We start from the raw sequence: 23739 nt of genomic DNA on the forward strand, positions 1-23739 counted from the left end.
CCTTTTTTTAAAATGGCTGGATCCAGCCCTGGCAATATCTGATTGAGTTCATTCTTCTTTCGGCTATATTTCTTATATTCTTTGAAAAAAAGGGAGGAGATCTTGAATAGAAAATAAACAAGTGAAAAATATTTCGTGTTAAAGCCCTGAAATTGTAACTCTAAAAGTCTTAGAAAATGTTTTCTTTTAAAAAAATGTGAATTTCCAATATTAAAAAATCGTTTATTAACTTTAAAATTTTTCTTTTGCACCTATACAGTTCTCTTTTGTTGAATCACAGACAACAATTTTGATAAGCACCCCTCACACTATGTGAATACCCAAGTATATTTTAGTGGAAGTACTCCGATGTTTAGCAGAGTACGGAGGATCATACTCTTCATTTGTATTTAAAATTTATGTTAACATGGTTAATTTATTTGTATATGTCTCTGTACCATTGTTCTTTGGTTTATGAGAATAAAGATATATATAACAAAATATTGGGGTCTCACTTATTAGCGTTAAGAAGCGACAAGAAGAATAATTTTAGTGACAAGAAGAGACGAGAGGACTATTTTAGCGACATGAAAACATTTTTTTTTTTTATTAAAATTACTTATATTTCAAATAAATATTAAAAAAAAATATGCATTTAATTTTGAATCTTCAATCAACATTAAACTATAAATATCGTTAAATGAGGCAATACAAAATAAAATGATGAAAATATTGACATTTTACTGATTATGTTTTCCCCTTGTTTGATTCCAGGGCTTTGTATTTCACAATTCGTTTCTGGACAATGATACACAACTTGATAATGCATTTTGCAAGTTTATTATATATTGTACACAGAGAGTTTTGAAAACAAGTTATAAGATAAATATATTATTGTTCTAAAACACAATTAAATACGACAGAGTAAACGTAATACTTGCTGTAATACAACATGATAAATAATAAAAAAAAAAATTAATAAATGTGGCAATTAGATCTACAGTAGATCAATTTTTTCCCCTACCTATTTATTGATAGAATATTAACTTTCTTGTTACTAAAATTGTTTATTTTGTATATTCTTGTGGAATAAGTAATTTTGATTCTTCTTGTCGCTTCTTGACGGTTCTTGTCGCTAATTTGTGAAAACGAAATATTGATTTCCCTCCCCTTACTTAATGTCCCCTGGTTCAACCATGGACGAACGAGATAGAGAACCATCTAGAGTTTACACGATAAAAAGGAAACATTCTGCATATGAAGAAGCATCAGAGGAAAGCAGCAATGCATCAAACCCGCATATTATAATAGTTAAAAATGTAACAGAGGCAAAAAATAAGCGAACGGCGTCCATCACAATCACAATGCCTGAGCCAACATTAGAACCCAATAATACAAGTGTTTACAATATAACTATGACTGGTTCAACAGACCTGAGTGTTCTGCTAAATCTTGGTTTTGGTGATGTATACACAGCATTAAGAAACCAAGATTTGAAAAGTCGTATACTTGAAGAATGTATTAATTTTGCTTTTGATCAGTACTTTTTTAATGGAGACAACTATACGGTTATTACAGATGTAAATAAATTGGCAGCAGCCAGAGTTAATTTAAATGAATTAAGCAAACCCATCGAAAGTTCAATGTTGTATCAATATTTTGTGAAAGAAGATAAAGGATGTTGCTATGAAAATTTCAAAGGCCAAGATGCTGTTCAACTAGACAGGAAAACTTTGTACAGAAACACATGCTCATTGTAAGATCTATTTAAGAAATAATTCATGGAGGCTTGAATAAATCGTGATTTTACCACGGGTTGGCCCTTTATGACAAATATTTTTACCCTGAGCGATAGCGAGGGGTAAAATATCGGTATAAAGGGACAACCCCTGGTAAAATCACCATATATTCAAGCCCCCATGAATTATTTTGATTCTAATAGGACAATTATGGCAATTGTTTTGGGTCGAAGTGCTCTAGGTTATGTCATTTTTTGCCGTTCCCATAAATAAACGCACTATTAAATTTACGTAAAATAACGGAGCAAACTAAATAAATGTTGATGCTTAAACTATTTACAATAACATATTTAGACAAGTTTGGGTGTATCTAAATGATTATTGTACTTATATGTCTTATATGTATACAAAAATCACTAATATAACTCATTTTAGCATCATTTGTTTTTTGTGATGATTTTTCGGTTTCACAAGCGTGTATTTTCCCTTAAAATGCTTATATTCTGACGTCAATCAGTCAGGGGTACTACATTTGTACTTGTACAAGTTAATTTTATTTACTTGAAGAAGTAAAAAAAAATATACACATATAAGTAAATAGGTAATGTTTGAATAATCTCCCCTTAATTTTCTAGAATATTTACTTGTATAAGTAAATTTTTCTTACAATCCCAGAAAAATCCTCAAGTTTAGAGATGTAAAATCATGCCTTTAATGATTTTTCCCAGGTTTGCTTAAATTTTTTTTATTCAAGTTCAATGTTTCATCTGATTAATTCAACAAAGAAACTGATTGCGCAAAGATCTTAAGTAATTGTGCAAGGCCTTCAAAAATTGCTCCTTGGGGGCTTGTAAATGAGCAGTGTTCTGAAGATAACAGACAAATGTGATTTTCATTGTCCATGAAATTCTACTTAAATGATTTGTAAAGATATCTGCAAAGGGCAGATAATTTAAAATTTTATTAGAGCAAAGAAATCCTAAGAATTCAATAAAAGAAGATAGGATGACTTTTTTTACTTCTACAAGTAAAAAAATCTGAATGTCTAAGGGACATAACTCAGTCAATATTTTTTTTTCCTATACAAGTAAATAAAATTCACTTGTATAAGTATCCTATAGATTTATTGTAAAGTATATTAATATTACTTCTTCAAGTAATTAAAAATAACTTGTACAAGTAGTACCCCTGACTGTCATTGTTATATTCTATGACGTCGGGTTACTCATTCATAAAAACACATACACAATGTACATTGTATGACCTGGGAGTACAATCGGAACAGCCCTAACAATATATTCATATTTTACCACGGGTGTGTACTCAAAGCGTTTGAAGGACGTCATGTTAGAATTAGAATTTTTCAATAGTCCATTTGCCAATTACTGATTTGATTCTGTTATTGCACACTTTTTAAACAAATTACCTTCCTTTGTCAATTGTAGACTGGTTCTATATCGGACAATATTGGCTTTTGCCAATGCAAAGCATGACGAATTGAAAGTGATATATCGGGGGTTTAACTAATTTTTCATGAAAAATAATTTCTGATGTCAAAAGTATTTAACTTAATAATAAATTAAAAGATTTGGAAACCTTAAAGATTACTCACATTACGCACAGGTAAATTTGCTCTTTCTACTAGCTCTCCATTGTAAATAAAATTTAATGTCTCTGATAAGGGAGACAACTAAAAAAGGGATCTCTAATTAAAAGGTCAATTACGTGAATTGGCAAATAGACTATTAACAGCTAGGATGATTATCAGATTTATGTTCTCTACTACACTAGTTGTCAGCTGATCTTTATGCTAGATTTTTATATTCTTTCCTACAATCATGATAAAACATACACGAAGGAGCCACCTTGTGTGTCTGCCTTGTACATTTAAGTGCAGTTCCTTCAAATTTGCTTATTAGATTTTTATAAAACATTGCAAAATTGTAGTTTAGACCTGCCAACTTTTAAAAATCTCGATGAGGGATTTAGTGTGTGACCAGATTTTTAAGTGTTGCAACTTTTGTAGCGTTTCTGTGGGTACTGTTTTTATACAATCGCAAAAATTGAATTTTTTGTTCGTACATGTATATTGGTATAACTTTGTCGTCGTCGTTTGAAGACATTTGGTTTTCGCACTATAACTTTAGTATAAGTAAATAGAAATCTATGAAATTTAAACACAAGGTTTATGACCATAAAAGGAAGGTTGGGATTGATTTTGGGAGTTTTGGTCCCAACAGTTTAGGAATTAGGGGCCAAAAAAGGCCCAAATAAGCATTTTTCTTGGTTTTCACACAATAACTTTAGTATAAGTAAACAGAAATCCATGAAATTTTAACACAAGGTTTATGACCACAAAAGGAAGATTGGGATTGATTTTGGGAGTTTTGGTCCCAACAGTTTAGGAATTAGGGGCCAAAAAAAGGTCCCAAATAAGCATTTTTCTTGGTTTTTGCACAATAACTTTAGTATAAGTAAATAGAAATCCATGAAATTTTAACACAAGGTTTATGACCACAAAAGGAAGGTTGGGATTGATTTTGGGAGTATTGGTCCCAACAGTTTAGGAATTATGCGCCAAAAGGGTCCAAAATTAAAATTTGTTTACTTTCATCAAAAAATGAATTATTGGGTTTTTTGGAAAGTTTGCTATAGCTTGCTATTGCTACTTTCCTTAGGCGTCGGCCTCAACTTCCGGTGAGACAGACTATCCCAATGTTCTGCTCCAAGATAATGTAGTACTAGTGTTCGACTTCTGATTCTTGGATACTTTGGGTTGCTACTCTTTTGAAAAGATTACAGCTTGAATAAAAAAGGAATGAATGTTCGACAATTCAGATGAATTTAGCTTCATATTGAAAATAAGTATCACAAACACTACTTTGCGGATCGGCCATTGGCTGAAGAGAAAATCAAAGAAATCTACGCGAGACAGCGTTTCATTCATGAATATTTCATGAATGAACATTTTCCCGCACTATTTTTTACTATGTACGATATTTACAACTGTTTATTATTGAATAAGTAAAAGCCCGAGTGCATCGAAAGAGTCCGGTATGCGAGAACAAGTTGATATTTGACAAAATTGTCGGATAATTGACAAGTGATAATGGTTTGATTTATTTTAACAATACACAGGTGATAGAATATAAAATAATCGATAATTATATGGCTTATGTCTCACGCCAAGGACGATTAAAGGTAAATACCGGCTTATAGAAATAAATAGAAAAGTGCATTGTTTTTGTCAAACTGACATCGATCTGAAAGTTTTGATGCCAAAAATCATTTGAAAACTTTTAATTCGTTAAGTACTAGCTGTTTCACATTCCAATGTGGATATAAGGACCTTCACTCGTTCAGCATGTTCAAGTGGATCAAACTGACAACAGAAAAAACATTGTCTTAATGACAATTAGTATCATAGCATCCGTATAATTTAAAAGCAACTGAGTCATCAACTACTTCTAAGAATATTATAGTTCAGTGTATCAAGACCGAGATCAAGCTAAAGACAAGTGCTGTAGAAATTATTAAAATGATTTAATAACATTTGTCCATGTACTAGCAAAATGACTTTCTTAGTGCTTTTAAAACAATGCAGTGGCGGATCCAGAACTTTTTATCCTCACTTTATTCCTGGGGCAGTATGATTTTTTAAGATTGACCTATAATTAATAATGTGTCCCCACAGAGGCAATGATTAAATAAATGGCTTAAAACAAAAATTTCAAATGTCATTGCCTCAATGGCAATTACGCAGCAGCAACTAAAATGTGTTACAGGGTTATAAGCACCTCAGATCAACATTGTATGAATCTAGTGTATATAAACTTTTTTATTCCTGAGGTCATACTACTATTGTTATGCCCCCACCATATTGAGTTTTATCCTTGTTTTTTTCTGTAAGTATGTACGTCCCTTACTTGTACGTACGTCCATACATCCCAAAATTGATTTCTGTTCTCTTACTTTAGTTTGCCTGAACCAAATTTTATGAAACTTATACGCAACCACAAAACACAAGTCAAGTTTGAATTTTGTTGGCGTCACTTTTACCATTCTAGATGTAAAGGGGTGAAATTTTCAGTATACCCTATCAAGTATATATACCTTTATATATAAAACATAAAAATAAAAACGGTCTTTAGATTTAAAGTATAGATATATAAGAATGTGTCCCCAGTACACGCATGCCCCATCTGCATTATCATTTTCTATGTTCAGTGGACCGTGAAAATGGAGTAAAAACTCTAATTTGGCATTAAAATTAGAAAGATTATATCATAGGGAATAACTATAATACTAAAATGACGAGGTCCAATTTATCAGCCGTCATGGGGTAAAAACGACAAATCAAAGAATTCAATTTTATATATATCCAATATAGGACAATGGTGTTGATTTAAAAAAATTACAGCACTCTTCCACATAATTAATATTCACCTGTTACCTATTACTTATCGGTACGTTTCTCATCTGACAGGCGCACCACCAAACAGTGTATTTCGGATTTTGCCATGTACACGGGTCATAGTCACAGGGTTGACACTACTAAATTCAATCATTGTCAAATTGTTCCCTATTGTAGTATTTTAAGCAGTAAGACTTTCTAAGATGACAATACGAGTACTAAAAATCTGGACTTAAAATAAGGCGTATAGGTACAGTTTTCAATTTGTTAGCGGGCATGACATAAAACAGCGAATCAAAGAATTCAACTTTATTTATAACTAAATTAATAAATATAGGACAATGCTGTTGATTAAAAAATACTCCATTCCAGGACCTTTTGTTTTCAATTAATATTACCAATAAATGATATAAGTTCCAGATCGACAGGTTCAAACAGACAGATTTTGAAAGCAGAGAACACTGTGCGTCTTATAATCGGCATGACTTTATCAGATGGCAATCCTAATACTAAAATAAGGCGTAGGCATAGTTATATACTTTAATTCAGTCACAGACCCGCAATATCACTGGTGTGTTCTAGTGTGTACTAAGTTTCAAATTGATTGGACTTCAACTTCATCAAAAGCTACCTTGACCAAAAACTTTAACCTGAATGGGACAGACGAACGGACGGAAGGACGGACGGACGAAGGGACGCACAGACCAGAAAACATAATGCCGATAAATGGGGCATAACAAGTGATTTTTGGAAATTGCTGGCGAGACAATGGTTTAGTTTAAAAAATCAAAACAGTGATTTAATACATATTTAAAATAATACACGTCAATAACCTATTTGAAATAATACACATGTACAGTTGCAAACTTTCCAGAGGTGCTATCCAGCACTTTGATTGATATGCTAAATCTAACAGTGTATTTAGATTCTTATTTTTTGGGCCTGTTTTCAAATTGGTCTACATTAAGGTCCGAAGGGTCCAAAATTAAAATTACTAGTTTGATTTTAACAAAAATTGAATTTTTGGGGCTCTTTGATATGATGAATCTAAACATGTACTTAGATTTTTGATTATGGGCCCAGTTTTCAAGTTGGTCCAAATTGGGGTCCAAAATTAAACTTTGTTTGATTACAACAAAAATTGAATATATGGGGTTCTTCAATATGCCGAATTTTACCATGTATTTAGATTTTTAATATTTGTGCCTGGTTATCAAATTGGTCCACATTGAGGTCTAAAGGGTCTAAAATTGAACATTTATTTAATTTCATCAAAAATTGAATTCTTGAGGTTCTATGATATGCTGAATCTAACCATGTATTTAGATTTTGGATATTAGACCATAATAGGTAAATGTCCAATTTAAAATTTTTAAGTTTTTAAGTTTAAGTTTTTAGACCACATTCATTCTGTGTCAGAAACATATGTCATGTATGTTGTGTCAACTATTTAATCACAATCCAAATTCAGAGCTGTATCAAGCTTAAATGTTGTGTCCATACTTGCCCCAACTGTTCAGGGTTCGACATCTGCGGTCATATAAAGCTGCACCCTGCGGAGCATCTGGTTTACTCTTGAAATCATGGAAATAATTTCATATCTCTTCTTTTTTCTTTCAGTATACTGATGATAAGCTAATCAATCTTGATATTTAATGATATCTTTTGTATTAATTGGCAAATAACTTGAGAATAGAGAAAAATATCCTTAAAAAATAAAGGATGCAAAGTGAAGACAAATGTCTTTATCCTGATTTAGAGTAATTTCTCGCAATTTGATTGGCTGATATTGTTCTAATAAATTTCAGTACAATTTTTTATCACGTTAATTGGAATTATCTCCCTTATTTATTATGTCAATTAAAATTATCTCACTTATACCATTGACCTAATAAAAAAATTGATTTGCCTTAATCATAATATTTTTAATTTTTCACAGTTTTAGATTAAATATCTAAAATATATTTGTTGATATTGTCCAAAAATTTAATTTGAATATAATAATATGTAATATAACAAAATCAGGATAAATTCGTTACACAGTGTTTAATTGTCCTAATACGGAATTTATCGGGTCAATAAAATTCATATCAGGTTTGGCTTTGCCTCACCCGATATGAATTTTATTGACCCGATAAATTCTCGTATTAGGACAATTGCACACTGTGTAACTAATACTCTACAGTGTTTTTTTAAAGAATTTTTCTAAACAATACATGTTAAGGTAGATGATGATCCTTTCAAATTTATTTTGGTAAATAACTGAAATTTTAGCTTTTTAGTAGGGGTGTGCCATTTTTGCCTCAAAAAACATACCCATTTTAATATAACATTCACTGAAATTCAGTACCTATAGTTATATAAATATTTAAGAAAGAAGGACCTATACTTATATACAATATTTAAAATATGACCTTTGCTTATATACATTTAAGCACTAACTCATCATCACTCATAATTCATAAATATACCAGCTACCCTTAAGTTTTTATGCCCCACCTACGATAGTAGAGGGGCATTATGTTTTCTGGTCTGTGCGTCCGTTCGTCCGTCTGTTCGTTCGTTCGTTCGTTCGTCTGTTCGTTCGTCCGTCTGTCCCGCTTCAGGTTAAAGTTTTTGGTCAAGGTAGTTTTTGATGAAGTTGAAGTCCAATCAACTTGAAACTTAGTACACATGTTCCTTATGATATGATCTTTCTAATTTAAATGCCAAATTAGAGTTTTGACCCCAATTTTACGGTTCACTGATAGAAAATGATAGTGCAAATTTCAGGTTAAAGTTTTTGGCTTCAGGTTAAAGTTTTTGGTCAAGGTAGTTTTTGATGAAGTTGAAGTCCAATCAACTTGAAACTTAGTATACATGTGCCCTATGATATGATCTTTCTAATTTAAATGCCAAATTAGAGTTTTGACCCCAATTTTACGGTTCACTGAACATAGAAAATGATAGTGCAAATTTCAGGTTAAAGTTTTTGGCTTCAGGTTAAAGTTTTTGGTCAAGGTAGTTTTTGATGAAGTTGAAGTCCAATCAACTTGAAACTTAGTATACATGTGCCCTATGATATGATCTTTCTAATTTAAATGCCAAATTAGAGTTTTGACCCCAATTTTACGGTTCACTGAACATAGAAAATGATAGTGCAAATTTCAGGTTAAAGTTTTTGGTCAAGGTAGTTTTTGATGAAGTTGAAGTCCAATCAACTTGAAACTTAGTATACATGTGCCCTATGATATGATCTTTCTAATTTAAATGCCAAATTAGAGTTTTGACCCCAATTTTACGGTTCACTGAACATAGAAAATGATAGTGCAAATTTCAGGTTAAAGTTTTTGGCTTCAGGTTAAAGTTTTTGGTCAAGGTAGTTTTTGATGAAGTTGAAGTCCAATCAACTTGAAACTTAGTATACATGTGCCCTATGATATGATCTTTCTAATTTAAATGCCAAATTAGAGTTTTGACCCCAATTTTACGGTTCACTGAACATAGAAAATGATAGTGCAAATTTCAGGTTAAAGTTTTTGGTCAAGGTAGTTTTTGATAAAGTAGAAGTCCAATCAACTTGAAACTTAGTATACATGTTCCCTTTGATAAGATCATTCTAATTTTAATGCCAAATTAGAGAATTTATTCCAATTTCACAGTCCTTTAAACATAGAAAATGATAGTGTGAGTGGGGCATCCGTGTACTATGGACACATTCTTGTTATATATGAATTGACATCGTTTGGTACACATATATTTTAACGTTATATATACGCATGAATTGTTGGATTAACTGCATGTTTAAGTGGGTGTGGGTGTATTTAGCGCATTTATATATGATATGTAGATCATACCCCAAATCAATATACAGTTATCAAACGTAAATGCATTTTAATATAGAATGTCATTAAAAAGGAGGGTCATTTTTATATAAAATCTCGCAAAATTATGACCCATATTTTTGGCACATCCCCGTATACCCAATAATAGGAAGTTACCACCTCCCCCCCCCCCCCTGGTGCTTCATATGCTGTCATTAGGTACATTGTATCTACAGAATACATTTAAGTACAATATTAATGAGATAATCCTTTATATTTACAGATTATATCCAAAGCTACAACTCTTTTCTGATAACTTACTGAATTTATTGGATGATGAAAAGAAAAGTGAAAGGAAGTACCAACAACTGTTTATATCATTGGCTCAGATTTGTGGATTAAGGTTATTGTAAGTACAATGTATAATAAGTGTATTAATGTCTTCACATATAGTTTGTTACATATATAAAGATTGTAAATACTAAATTTAAATAAGTTCTTAGAAATGAATTATTTACGGTAACCATGTAAGTCCCACTTATATATAAAATAAAGGAGATATGGTATGAGTGCTAATGAAACAACACTCTGTCAAGGTCAAGGTCATAGGTCAAAGTACAGTCACACAGAACAGCAGGCCACAAATGGCCCAATAATGTTGACTGCAAAACAAGTAAAACAGGAAAACCAACCGTCCAATCTACATGTAAATAAAAAAAAAACATGAACTACACCAACAAACAACATTACAGTTACAACCACTGTACAATATGATGTACATTTGGTACATTGTACATAATACAAACTGTATATGCATATTACCCAAAAGAATGGTCAAAAGCATTCTAATAATAAAAGAATAATATATAATTTAATTAAGTTTTGATATATTGTGGTATAAATATTAAATTTTTCACTAACAGCCCCAAAATTAGGCGTGTTAGTTTTATGTATATATATATATATATATATGATAACTTTCTACTAGACCATACTCATCTTTTATCACTCTGGAATAGATTACATGAATATGTTGAAAAAGTTTCCTGCACATTGATCTTTTTACTGATTTCACAAAACACAGTTGGTAAAAATCCTATTTCATGGCTGCATGTGAAATAAAAATGGCAAACATGTTTCACGAAAATAACTTACCACCCTCATTGTCGGTACATTGAGAAATAACTTACCACCCTCATTGTCGGTACATTGAGGCATACCTTTTTTTAGGCATTACATTTATTCTACAAAAACAGCAAAAATGCATTTTATGTTTACAAAAATTGACACAAGTTGTAATAGTGGGTTGTAATGCAGAAATTATTGCTTGCAATTTATAATTGTGATTTTGTCATTTAAGACTAAAATGGGTTTTATATTGAAAAAATCCTGTTAACAATGGTTAAATTCATATAAAAATATAAAAATGTGGGTTTAATTTATTGCTATTATAACCCTCTCCAATTTTTCACAATAATAAAAACATCGGGAATTTCTCGCCATATTGAAGACCTGTTGGTGACCTTCTGCTGTTGTTTTTTTCTATGGTCGGGTTGTTGTCTCTTTGACACATTCCCCATTTCCATTCTCAATTGTATCGCAATAATTTCTGAATTAACAATATTTGTTTCTTGATGACACATTTTCTAGTTTTGATGCTTTTTAAAATTGTGCAATCTAAGCAAATTTATAAGGTTTGTTTCTGTAACTTCAGTGATGGACCAGACCCATCTTTCTCATTAAAATTTGATCAGAAGACATTTATTCCCGATGCATTAGTAAAAGGTTTTGGTATTAATAAAGATACAGATGGTGGATCACACTTTGTGACTAAAGTTGTGGCTGTCGTCGAGGTAAGATATAATATCAAAAATTGCAAGATTGTTACCTGGTACCTTGTGACATTGGAATAGGTAAATTTAAAGTAAAAAAAATATTGAAACGTGAAATTCTGTTTACCTTGTCATACTGATCAGTGGCAGATCCAGGGGAATATCCTTTGGTTGGACTCCCCCCCCCTTTTTTTTTAAGGTTCAATGCTTTTGAATGGGAGAATACCATATGGATGAACAGTCAAAATAAAAAAAAGGAGATGGGGGTTAGACCCTAGGTTATGGTGCAGTAACTTTGAATTATCGAGCTAATAAAAGTATTTTTAATGTTAAATTTTCTGATTGGATCTGCATGTACTTGTGTTAGATCAATGATGTTTTGTATGAAGTTGTATTACTATCAGAACATGTTACTATGAGAACTATTCGGAGGCCCTGCACCTTAGGTCATGGTCCAGTGACTTTAAATTAATTAGCAATTTTCAAAGTTTAGTTTTCTTCTTAAGTCATTCCCAATTCCAATCTCAATTTTATTGATTATAGAAACTACTTGTGAAAGATCAATGATATTATCTATTAAGTGGTCTGAGACCACAATTATTTCCTAGTGCATTTCTTTTAGAACATAAATGAAAATTAAAAATATCCCACCTGCGCTTTCTCAATGAAATTTTTACAGTGTGTTGTACTAATTTTGGGACAAATTATATCAAAATTATAGAAAACTTCATCGGCTCTAACTCAAAATATGGACAATTTTATGTTTAGGGCGTCTTGAAATCTTTTGACAGCTTCCGAAGTGCTAATTTTTAACCTTTTTCAGCTGGACCAAATCACTACTTTCCTTTAAAATTCTGGACCCAAATTTTTTTATAGTGTAATTTCACCCTCCTACTTGCAATTTGAGGCCTTAAACATGGAGAAATAAATTTGGAAGGGGTATGAAAATAAATGGCAAGTAACCCACTGTCAACACTAGGGACTATATTCGTGGACAACAAAAATCAAGGGACAACAATTGTGGTCTCAGACCAAGTTGCATTATCATTCATACACAGAGACGGATTAAGGGGGCCCAGAGAAAAAAAATAGTTGCTTATATAACTACCAAAAAAGCTGTTTATCAATTTTTTTTCTTTTTTCTACTAATTTTCTGCTGACTGCGTGCTTGATGTATCCCTGCCTCAACACATTACAAAAGGTTTATATCACCAGACTTTTGAAGAAGTTTGAAAATCATCTCTGATTAACCATCTACATGTTTACAGGAATTTTGTCCCTTAGAATGTAAATTACATAACAGCATTTTAAAACAAATTTATGTTTTGGTTGGGGACATTGTATCTGTGTTTTTTGTCTCAACTTGACAGTCAAAAAGTGAGACATAGGTATGCTGTTTTTGGCATCGGCGGCATCAACAATATATTAGTTTGTAAATAGGGGTAGTTTATGGTGAACCACAAGTGGTAGGTCAATGATATTTGATATGCAGTTTTATAACCATTGCATTGGCTCATCTCATTTCCATAGAGGTTATTTGCCCTTTGGTCCTGCCCCCTCAGTCATGGTGTATTGACTTTGAAACTTTTGTTTAATTTACGTGTATTAGTTTGTGATTAGGTCAGTTTATGGGGAACCAAGAGTGGTAGGTCAATGCTATTTGGTACATTGTAATACCAAATTATTTGGTATACAGACATGGGGGCAATTACTTTTGAAAGTAATTAATTACCGGTACATTCAATTAAAAATTACAAAATATTCAATTAAATTACACATTACGTTTGACTTCTTTTATCAGTGTAATTTATTACTTTCCAATTACTTGGCAAATGTAATTTTAAAATTACTTAAATTACTTCATTGAGTATTTTCAAATTCAGCCAGTAACAAAGAAGAGTTAAAGTTATCTATCTGGTGTGTTACAGGAAAAAACATACATAAATCTGAGAGCGCATAAAACTTTGTCTATCAGGAATTGTTAGGACTAGAGTCTGGTTTAGTATAATGCTTAAAATGATAAAAAGCCTCATTTGATATTTTTTTAAATTATTTAATTTTGTTGTAAGAACCTATAGAAATTTTATATATTAATGTATTTCATTGAAAGGTATACAAATTTTTATAGAGAGCCCTAATTTTGATATTTTTTTAATTTATTTTGATCACAACTTATTAAAATTATTTGCTGATATAATATTGAGAAAGCCAGACTTTTTGGAAAAATATAGTTTTATTCACAATTAATTTATTATCTCTAATAGGCAACTCCTGTTAAACAAGCAAATATAACTGATGTAAAAACAGTCATTATATAGTTTATAATAAAACAAATGTTTCGAGGTTATATTTGTTGATAGAGTATGTTCTTTGAAGTTGATTTTGTTAACTCAATGTCTAATGATAGTTATCTGAACATACATGTAGGTAATAAGCGAATTAAGGTATTTTTTATAAGACAGTGACTTAGTAATGGTTCCTTTCAACACAAATAATGGCATGTTTTTACAAATTTTTTTCATCTTCTTCTTCATGCTATTTTTGTTCATTTGATACATAATAAAAAAATATAACGTTGGTAACGCATGGATGTGTAATTACAGAGAGTATACTGTGTAATTTGGCTTTTTTTTGTCAGCTAACTATATCTAATAAAATTATTTGCTTTTAAACATTTTTTGAGAAGCACAAGATTCAATCTTTCTGACCCAAAATTTAAATGTAATTGAGTTGTTATTGAAAAGTAAAAGTAATTTTCAATTACATCTTTATTTTGGCTATGTAATTCATAACCTTCAATTACAATTTTTAAGTATTCTACAAATTTAAAGATAATTTTTTTTTCATATTTTTAATCATATACTTCACGCATCTAACAGTCATTTGACAGTTCGTTATCTTCAATATTAATGAAGCTGTAACTGTATACCAGAAGAAGAAGAAGAAGACATGTAATATATAAAAATGTTCAATTACACATTACACTTGAGAAATTATAATTAATTACAGTCAATTACATGTCTGTTGTATAAATATGAACATATCTCATTTCCATGGAAATTATTTAGCACCGCCCCTTAGTCATGGCATATTGCCTTTTAAAAAAATATTTTGTTTTTCATGTCTTAGTTTGCGATTAGGTCAATTCAAGGGGAACTATTAGTGGAAGACCAATGTTTATTGGTATTCAGTTGTATAACATGTATTTAAGCAACAGCATTCCATTTCCATGGATAATGTTTGTCCCCTCTTCTTTAGTCTTGGTCTATTGACTTTGAAACTTTGCTAATGTCATATGTATTAGTTTGTGATAAGATCAGTTTCAGTTTTAGATGAACTGCTAATGTGAAGTCAATGATATTTGGTATGCAAAGGACAAGGTATGATAAGGGGCATTTTTGGCCCCCTCTTCAAATGACTTCATATTAAATCCATCACTAGTCTATGCATAGTGACTTAAAAAAATGTTGAACATTTTGTGTTTATGTGATTATTTGGTTGCCTAGCAACGGGTTTTATAAAACGAACTATAATATCAATCTTTATTGCAATTGCCAAAGGAAAAGACTTCTGAATCTATTAAAATGAATGGTGATGTGTTACCAAACACTTGAATATTTACTATTGTTGGGTCTATCATTTTAAAAAGTTCTTAATAGTAACCTAGCAACCACAATGTTGCCTAGTGACCACACAAAAGTACTTTTTTTATCCAATGCTATCCATAAAAAAAAATGAAAAATTCAAATGTTTTTATACAACTCATATCAAGTCGACTCCTATATTGATATATTTAGTAACAATGTTTGCATGAAAAAACAATTTGATTTTGTATCTGTATAATCCGTCAAATCAACCCGAGTTTTCCTTAGCAACGCATAGTTAGTTTTAAGTAAACAGTTGAAGAACATTTAAAAAGATGTTTAGTGTCACTGAGGGTAACTGTTAAGCTTGAAACGTAGAGCTAAAGGATATTTATGAGTACCTTTAGTGCAGATGTGCAATTCTAATATTATAATTCTTAATTCAGTGTTTCCATGGTTACACAGGAACGTATCCATGATATAATATCTTGCTTAGCAACCATCGCAAATCAGATAAAATAATTCTTATGCATATCTAAGTATGTATTTTCATATAAAAGAGAGACAGCAGATACATATTTTTTTAGTTTTGCATACTGTATAATAATCTAGGATTCTTTGCTGCTAACAACAGCTTTATGACATGTACCCCCTCCCCCCCCCCCATTCCCTCTATTGTTATTTTCAAAACAAAATCAATTGTGCATGATCTGATGAATAGACAATGTTATTTATGACTATATGGTTTCAATTAATTTCCGTATTTTTTTCTTCGCCCAAAGATTAAATAATTTAACTTAAATAAATGGAGAATGTGTCCATTGACATAGAGACTCAGTTGATTCCCCCGCTAACATATAAAGTTATACAGAGACATATCTCAAGAATTTTAAAAGTGACGCTACTAAAATTTGAACTTAAACTGAGTTTTGTGGCAATAATCATTATATATGCATTTCATAACATTGAATTGAGACAAACTCAAGATAGAGATCGGAAGAAAAAAATCAGCATTTTTTTTTTTCATTTGTAAAGGAGCATAACCCTAGAATAGGAAAAAGAAATCACAAAAATTCATACTGGGTCTGTGTTTTGTGGTAATAAGCATTGTTTATAAGTTTCATAACATTTGGTTGAAGCAAACTAAAGTTGAGAACGGAAACGAACAATTCAGCAAGTTTGCTTTTAGTACAGGGGCATAACTCTTGAACTGGAAAAGTGGCGCCATCAACATTCAAACTCTATCTGTGTTTTGTGGTAATGAACAGTGTGTATAAGTTTTATATCATTTGGTAGAGACAAACTAAAGTTGGAAAACGGAAACGAAAAATTCAGCATTTTTTCCTTTTGTTAAGGAGCATAACTCAGTAAACTCTAGTATCAAGTGACGCCAGCAAAATCGAACTTGACCTGTGTTTTGTGGTGATAAGCATTGTGTATAAGTTTCTTAACATTTGGTTGAAGCAAACTAAAATTAGAGATCGGAAACCAATTTTGAAACGTACAGACGGACGGACCTATGTATGTATGTATGTATAGACGGAGAAGGGAACAACTTAATGCTCGCTCCGGTACAGAGAGGACGTATGCATGCTCTTTACTACATACGTGGAGCACAAAAAAATAGTTGAGAATTATAAGAGTAGGAATTATTGATGTGTAAACTTGGCTGCTGACTTTCAAATTTACATAAACGTCCAATTTTTTCAACCTTTTAGTTGTAAAATAAATATTATGCAGTAAAAAGTAGTACCATTCATATTATCATTTAGAACATTGAGTAAATTGGTGCATACTGTACACTGTGATTGTTAAATTGATCTACATATTGATATTTTTCCACTGGGGCCAAGAGGATAGGGACGATGACTTTGGGTTCTTTTACAGTTTTATTTTCAATCTAAGACAAAAGATGAATATATCATGAAAAAGTATAATAATAACATATATATCTTTGGGCAATCCGGAAAATGATAGGAGTCTAGTGGTTTTAGTCATTTTGTTCAATGCATTTATTATAAATAAGAAGATGTGGTATGGTTGACAATGGGACACCTCTTTACTCAAAAGACCAAAATGACACAGAAATTAACAACCGTACGGCTTTCAACATGAGCAAAGCCCATACTGCATTGTCAGTTATAAAAGGCCCCGAAATAACAATGTCGAACGATTCAAACGAGATAACCAACGGCCTAATCTATGCAGACAAAAATTAACCAAAAACAAATATGTAACACATAAGCAAACGATAACCACTAAATTATAGGAGTCGGTTTCACAAAAAAAACTTACGACTAAGAATGATCGTAAGTATACTGAATTGTTCATGACTCCCAATCAATCTTAATCGTAATTATTTTTTGTGAAACTGGCTCCATGCTCCTGACTTGGGACAGGCACGTACATAGAGAATGCGGCAGGTTTAACATGTTAGCGGGATCTGAAACCTCATCCTAACCTTGGACAGTGGTGTAACAGTAAAACATAAGAACGAACTATAAAAAAAGGCTAAGATCAATAAAAATACAAATATTACAAATAATTGGACGTGGCCGAGTACTTGTACTTTCCAAAAACAAAAACACACTGAATCTTTTTGTTCCTCATTATCTAAAAGGTGCTTCTCTTGAGTAAGGAAATGTATTTTTCTACATCCCTTGAAAAGATACACAAAATACAAGTTTAATATACATTGTCTAAAATTGGAATGGACTGGATAGGGGATGTGTCAAAAAGTGAATTTATTTCTTTTACAAAAATTAGTTGTTATCCTTTTATCGATTAACAAGTCGCACACATAGCAGCTTCTCCTTTTATTTTATATTAGAGAAAAGATTCCAAAAAAGAAAAAGTAAAACAGAAATAAAATAAAATAGTCACAGAAAAGATAGTATTATATTTTTTTAACTGAAACTTTTATCATTTTATAATGTCAGCTTTTAGCAAGTAACAGCTGATGAGCTTATATACGAGAGTAGACGCATGGATTTTCGTTTTAAAAAATTAAGCATGCATCTGTAATGTATCTTCGGATTTTAAAACTCACATTTTGTTGAGATTATTATATAGTATCATATTTGACTTTGTATTTTTTTAAAGGTTTACAATATTTGCATACACTTAATTAAAGTTTCAAAATTATATCTAAACCTTGCAGTATTTCTTTTTAACACATTTTATATATTTAAAATATTTATAATAAATTTAATGAGTTAAGATTTTTGTTTCTTTAAAATTATTTTCAAACAAATAATTCAAATAATTTCCTGTATTATCCATTGACAGGGGAGGTAATCTTGGTTATAATTTTGTTTCCAGGTGAAATCGATTTAAATTTCCAGTTGCCATTTACGTACTATGTACACGGATAAAAAGGGTTATAATTTGGTAGGGTCTTTATTCATTTAGTGTTGTTGAATGTACAGTTTGCTGGTTGTTCTTTGACAACACTGCCACTGACATTTTAAAAAAATGATGCAAAATCACATGTTCCTTTTCTTTGCCCAACTTTAAAAAAAAACCGTAAACATGATAAAGAACGAAAAAGCTTTTTTTCCTTCCAGGCATCGAAGTTTTGTAACTCAATCAAGATCACGGCCTGAGTTAAAATAAGATACTCGAGCAGATTCGGAAATGCAAGTTCGTTCCGGTCCTTGGTTCACATATTATCGACGTTTCCGTAAAAACAAGGAATTTTCAGTGTAGAATTATTGAATTTTGAACATGAGCGGACGCGAGTACCACGAATATATTTAAAACAGTGAATTGTTTCCTTACAACAAACAACACATTGAAATATCTTCGTGGTACTCGCGTCCGCTCATAGTTTAAAATTGCTCAAACGGACGGAAAAACTTCGGATTTTCATAAAATTTACGTTTTTCATGAGAAAGAGAGAGGTATTTAATATTTTTTTCACTCGGAAAAAGAAAAGTTATATTGATTTTTGTCGAGCCTTCGACTTTAGTCGAAAAAGCGAGACTAAGCGATCCTACATTCCGTCGTCGTCGGCGTCGTCGTCGTCGGCGGCGTCCACAAATATTCACTCTGTGGTTAAAGTTTTTGAAATTTTAATAACTTTCTTAAACTATACTGAATTTCTACCAAACTTGGGCAGAAGCTTGTTTATGATCATAAGAAAGTATCCAGAAGTAAATTTTGTAAAAATAAAATTCCATTTTTTCCGTATTTTACTTATAAATGGACTTAGTTTTTCTGCGAGGAAACATACATTCACTCTGTGGTTAAAGTTTTTAAAATTTTAATAACTTTCATAAACTATCCTTGATTTGTACCAAACTTGGACAGAAGCTTGTTTATGATCATAAGATAGTATCAAGAAGAAAATTTTGCAAAAATAAATTTCCACTTTTCCGTATTTTACTTATAAATGGACTTAGTTTTTCTGCGAGGAAACATTACATTCACTCTGTGGTTAAAGTTTTAAAAACTATCCTTGATTTGTACCAAACTTGAACAGAAGCTTGTTTCTGATCATAAGATATTATTCAGAAGTAAATTTTGTAAAAAAAAAATTCACTTTTTCCGTATTTTACTTATAAATGGACTTAGTTTTTCTTCCAGTTAACCAGAGACATATAATACATTATATGTCTCTGAGTTAACATTACATACAGTCTGCAGTTAAAGTTTATAAAACATTTATTAGATTCATAAACTATCCTGGATTTTTTACCAAGCTTGGAAGCTTCTTTCAATCAAAAGACAGTACAGAGAGGGAAATTTTTATTGATGTTTTTCCTCATTTTTGTTGAGTCTGCGATTAACAGCAAAAGTAGGCGAGACACTGGGTTCCGCGGAACCCTTACAAATTTTTTGTTAGATGAGACATTATTCTCTTTAGAAATAGCCATGTTTCTTGGATATTTTGCATTCTAATTTCAACGAAAATGGGGGGCCAGATGTAATAGCTTATCGTACCTTGTCCTTTATTGGCATTGGCAAGTATGGTTTCCATGGGGATTATTTAGCCCCATCCCCTCAACATGGTTCATTGACCTTGAAACTTTAACATAGTTTACAAGTAAATGTTTGTGTTAAGGTTTGTTTTAAGGGAACAATTTATAATAAGTCAATGGTATTGGGTACAGATTGGTACCGCTTGAAAAAGCATTGTCAACTTTGGCTTCACCAGGGTTAACAATGTTTTCTCAGGGTAACAATCTGCTCTATTACCTGGCAGCTATGTGTTATTAATATAATGTCTGTTTCACATGTGTGGAAGGTCTATTATATCAAGTGATTCCTCCTGCTCTGAGAGTAGAAGTTGAATTATATTTACTTCCAAATCTTAGACAGTAATAGTATTCCTTCATGTGCAGATATATAAAGGATAGACAAGCTGACATTCAAACAGACAGACAGACATACAGGCGAATGGATTGATCTCCTTCCTGAAACAAAAATAAAACCGACAAAAACAAATTGTTTAGCAAGCAGTTTAATTAGATGCTATATTTTGTATAAAGATTTGTCTGTATGTCCAATTAAATAGGTCTCATTTTAAGCCTTTAAAAAGATTTGTCTGATTTTAAGCCTTTAAAAAGATTTGTCTGTATGTCCAATTAAATAGGTCTCATTTTAAGCCTTTAAAAAGATTTGTCTGTATGTCCAATTAAATAGGTCTCATTTTAAGCCTTTAAAAAGATTTGTCTGATTTTAAGCCTTTAAAAAGATTTGTCTGTATGTCCAATTAAATAGGTCTCATTTTAAGCCTTTAAAAAGATTTGTCTGTATGTCCAATTAATTAGGTCTCATTTTAAGCCTTTAAAAAGATTTGTCTGTATGTCCAATTAAATAGGTCTCATTTTAAGCCTTTAAAAAGATTTTTCTGTATGTCCAATTAAATAGGTCTCATTTTAAGCCTTTAAAAAGATTTGTCTGAAGGTCCAATAAATAGGGCACATTTTAAGCCTTTAAAAAGATTTGTCTGAAGGTCCAATAAATAGGGCACATTTTAAGCCTTTACAAAAATGAACAGTTGTGTTGCCTTTTCTGAGATTGTTTTACATTTACAGTCAAAAAGTACATGTGAAGAGGTTGATGAAGAAAGTGTGGCTTATAACTTGAGGAATAAAACTACAGTACCTCATCAATATGTTAGTCATGTAGATGACCTTGTTAAAGGTCAGCATATAGGACAGATGTTAGCAGTAGTTCAGTCTGGACAGTCATTATTTGGATTTAGAGGAATATATGGATTACTTGTTCAAGAAATAAAGGTAAGTCAATTAACAAAACATTATCTACATCAAGTGCTGTAATTTTGAAAAAACATTAACTTCATTAAACCAACTAGTTTTCATGGATATTTTATTTTGCAATTAACCATTTCTATCCTAATTTAGGGCGATTTTGTTTTGTGATTTTCAAATTAACTTGATGTCGTTGAATAAGGAAAGATCCACGATTTATATTTGCCTTATTTTTCTACTTGCGAAAATAAATAGCTCTCAAAAACATCTTAGGGTTTTCCCAAAACACAACAAAAATACTGGATCTAGGATTTACATTTATGAGTGAGCTTAGCTATATATATATATATAGATGTGTTTTTAATCTTTACCAAGACACATCATTGTGGGTTAGTACTTACATGATAAACACGACAGGTGCAACATGTGGAGCATGATCTGCTTACCCTTCTGGAGCACCTGAGGTCACTCTCGTTTTTGGTGGGGTTTGTGTTTCCCTGTCTTTGGTATTCTATGTTGCATTTTATGTTCTGTTGTTTGTCTTGTGGTCTTTTTCTTTTTTTGCTATAGGTTTGTCAGTTTATTTTTGCCATGGGGTTGTCAGTTTATTTTGCTATAGGGTTGTCAGTTTATTTTGCTATAGGGTTGTCAGTTTATTTTGCTATGCAGTTGTCAGTTTATTTTTGCCATGGGTTGTCAGTTTAATTTTGCCATGGGGTTGTCAGTTTATTTTTGCCATGGGGTTGTCAGTTTAATTTTGCTAAGGGGTTGTCAGTTTAATTTTGCCATGGGGTTGTCAGTTTAATTTTGCTATGGGGTTGTCAGTTTATTTTTGCCATGGGGTTGTCAGTTTAATTTTGCTATGGAGTTGACACTTTAATTTTGCCATGGGGTTGTCAGTTAATTTTTGCCATGGGGTTGTCAGTTTAATTTTGCTATGACGTTGTCAGTTTATTTTTGCTATGGCATTGTCAGTTTAATTTTGCTATGGCATTGTCAGTTTACTTTTCGACTTCAGAGTTTGATTGTCCCTTGGTATCTTTTGCCTCTCTTTTAATAATATGGAAAATTATTGATAATTATAAATTTTTTTCTACCTTGAGTCAGCACGATGTAAAAAAGAAAAGCAATTGACTGAAGATGACCATTGATAATCTGTTTATCCTTATTTTGCCTATGACGCCAATAATGTTTACATTGACAACAGCATGTGCCTCCAAGGTTTTTTTTAGCAAAAATACCCATTCTCACTCTACTGTGCTGATACAGGAAATTATCAGTCAGTAAGATCAAAGGAAAATTTCAGAAAATACTGATAGACCATAATATTGGATAATCCTGACAATTAAACCATTTGTTCTCCTTGGAGCCTCTAGTGTTTCTATTTTACCATTTAGAGGATTTATGGGTTGAGATTGAGAGGTTTTATACCAAAAGATTATTTTGTATTGATTTATTTTATTTCTTCTTTTTTTTAGATTACCCTTGCATATTATAGAGGCACAAATGAATATTTCCAGCAAATTAGCCTAGGGAAACCAAAGTTAACTGCAGAAGTTTTATATAGCAATAGTTTGAACATTCTAACTAGAGATGGAAGAAGGACTCTTATATCTTTGCTCCTTGATATGGGAAACTTTACAAAGAGAGAAATGGAAAAAGAATGTTGTAGGATGCATAATTCGAATTTGTAATATTTATGTAAAACATTTCCTGTTACAATGTATTTTATTTATATATTACTTTCTCATGACTTATTATATTTCTTATAAAGTACTAGTATTCAGTTGATGACTGCATTTATTTCAAATTTTAACCTGAGGATAATTTAAAATATAAAATGCAGGATAGGATTGATTAATGGGTTTGACCCCTCGAGCAAAATGGGTTTTTCTTGTTTTAGTCTAAATACTTATTTTGTTTTATTTGTTATTAATTGGGATTCTTTTCTTCTGATCCTTGCTGAAAAAAAGGAAGTCACTTTGATTGATCATTTTTGCTCTGTTTACTCTATTTATTATTTTAAGGTGGCTCGTGGGTACAAAAATTTCAGCAAAAAAATTGAACATTTATTTTTTCATTACAAATTTTATTTATTACACTATTAGTTATTACTTTATGATATGGTAAAAAATCAACCCAAAAAATGAATTCGGTTTGGCCCCAGATG

At 31.4% G+C, this 23739-nt stretch overlaps 1 protein-coding gene across 1 annotated transcript; it reads left to right on the forward strand.

The window, feature by feature from the left end:
- Positions 1 to 1134: 1134 nt before the first annotated feature.
- LOC139528828 (uncharacterized) lies at positions 1135 to 23360 on the forward strand. The gene is made up of 5 exons (XM_071325047.1): positions 1135 to 1735; positions 10219 to 10344; positions 11650 to 11788; positions 21393 to 21596; positions 23048 to 23360. The coding sequence occupies exons 1-5, from the start codon at positions 1158 to 1160 to the stop codon at positions 23261 to 23263; spliced, it is 1263 nt and encodes a 420-aa protein (XP_071181148.1). The 5' UTR covers positions 1135 to 1157; the 3' UTR covers positions 23264 to 23360.
- Positions 23361 to 23739: the final 379 nt, after the last annotated feature.

Source organism: Mytilus edulis, chromosome 6 (genome assembly GCF_963676685.1).
Source record: "Mytilus edulis chromosome 6, xbMytEdul2.2, whole genome shotgun sequence".
NCBI classification, from domain to species: Eukaryota; Metazoa; Mollusca; class Bivalvia; order Mytilida; family Mytilidae; genus Mytilus; species Mytilus edulis.

Bases quoted from the DNA above. Each gene is read 5' to 3' on its own strand.
- LOC139528828 (XM_071325047.1), top strand. From the start codon at position 1,158: ATGTCCCCTGGTTCAACCATGGACGAACGAGATAGAGAACCATCTAGA. The intron at 1,736-10,218 runs GTAAGATCTATT...TTATATTTACAG, and splicing joins TACAGAAACACATGCTCATT to ATTATATCCAAAGCTACAAC. The intron at 10,345-11,649 runs GTAAGTACAATG...CTGTAACTTCAG, and splicing joins ATTTGTGGATTAAGGTTATT to TGATGGACCAGACCCATCTT.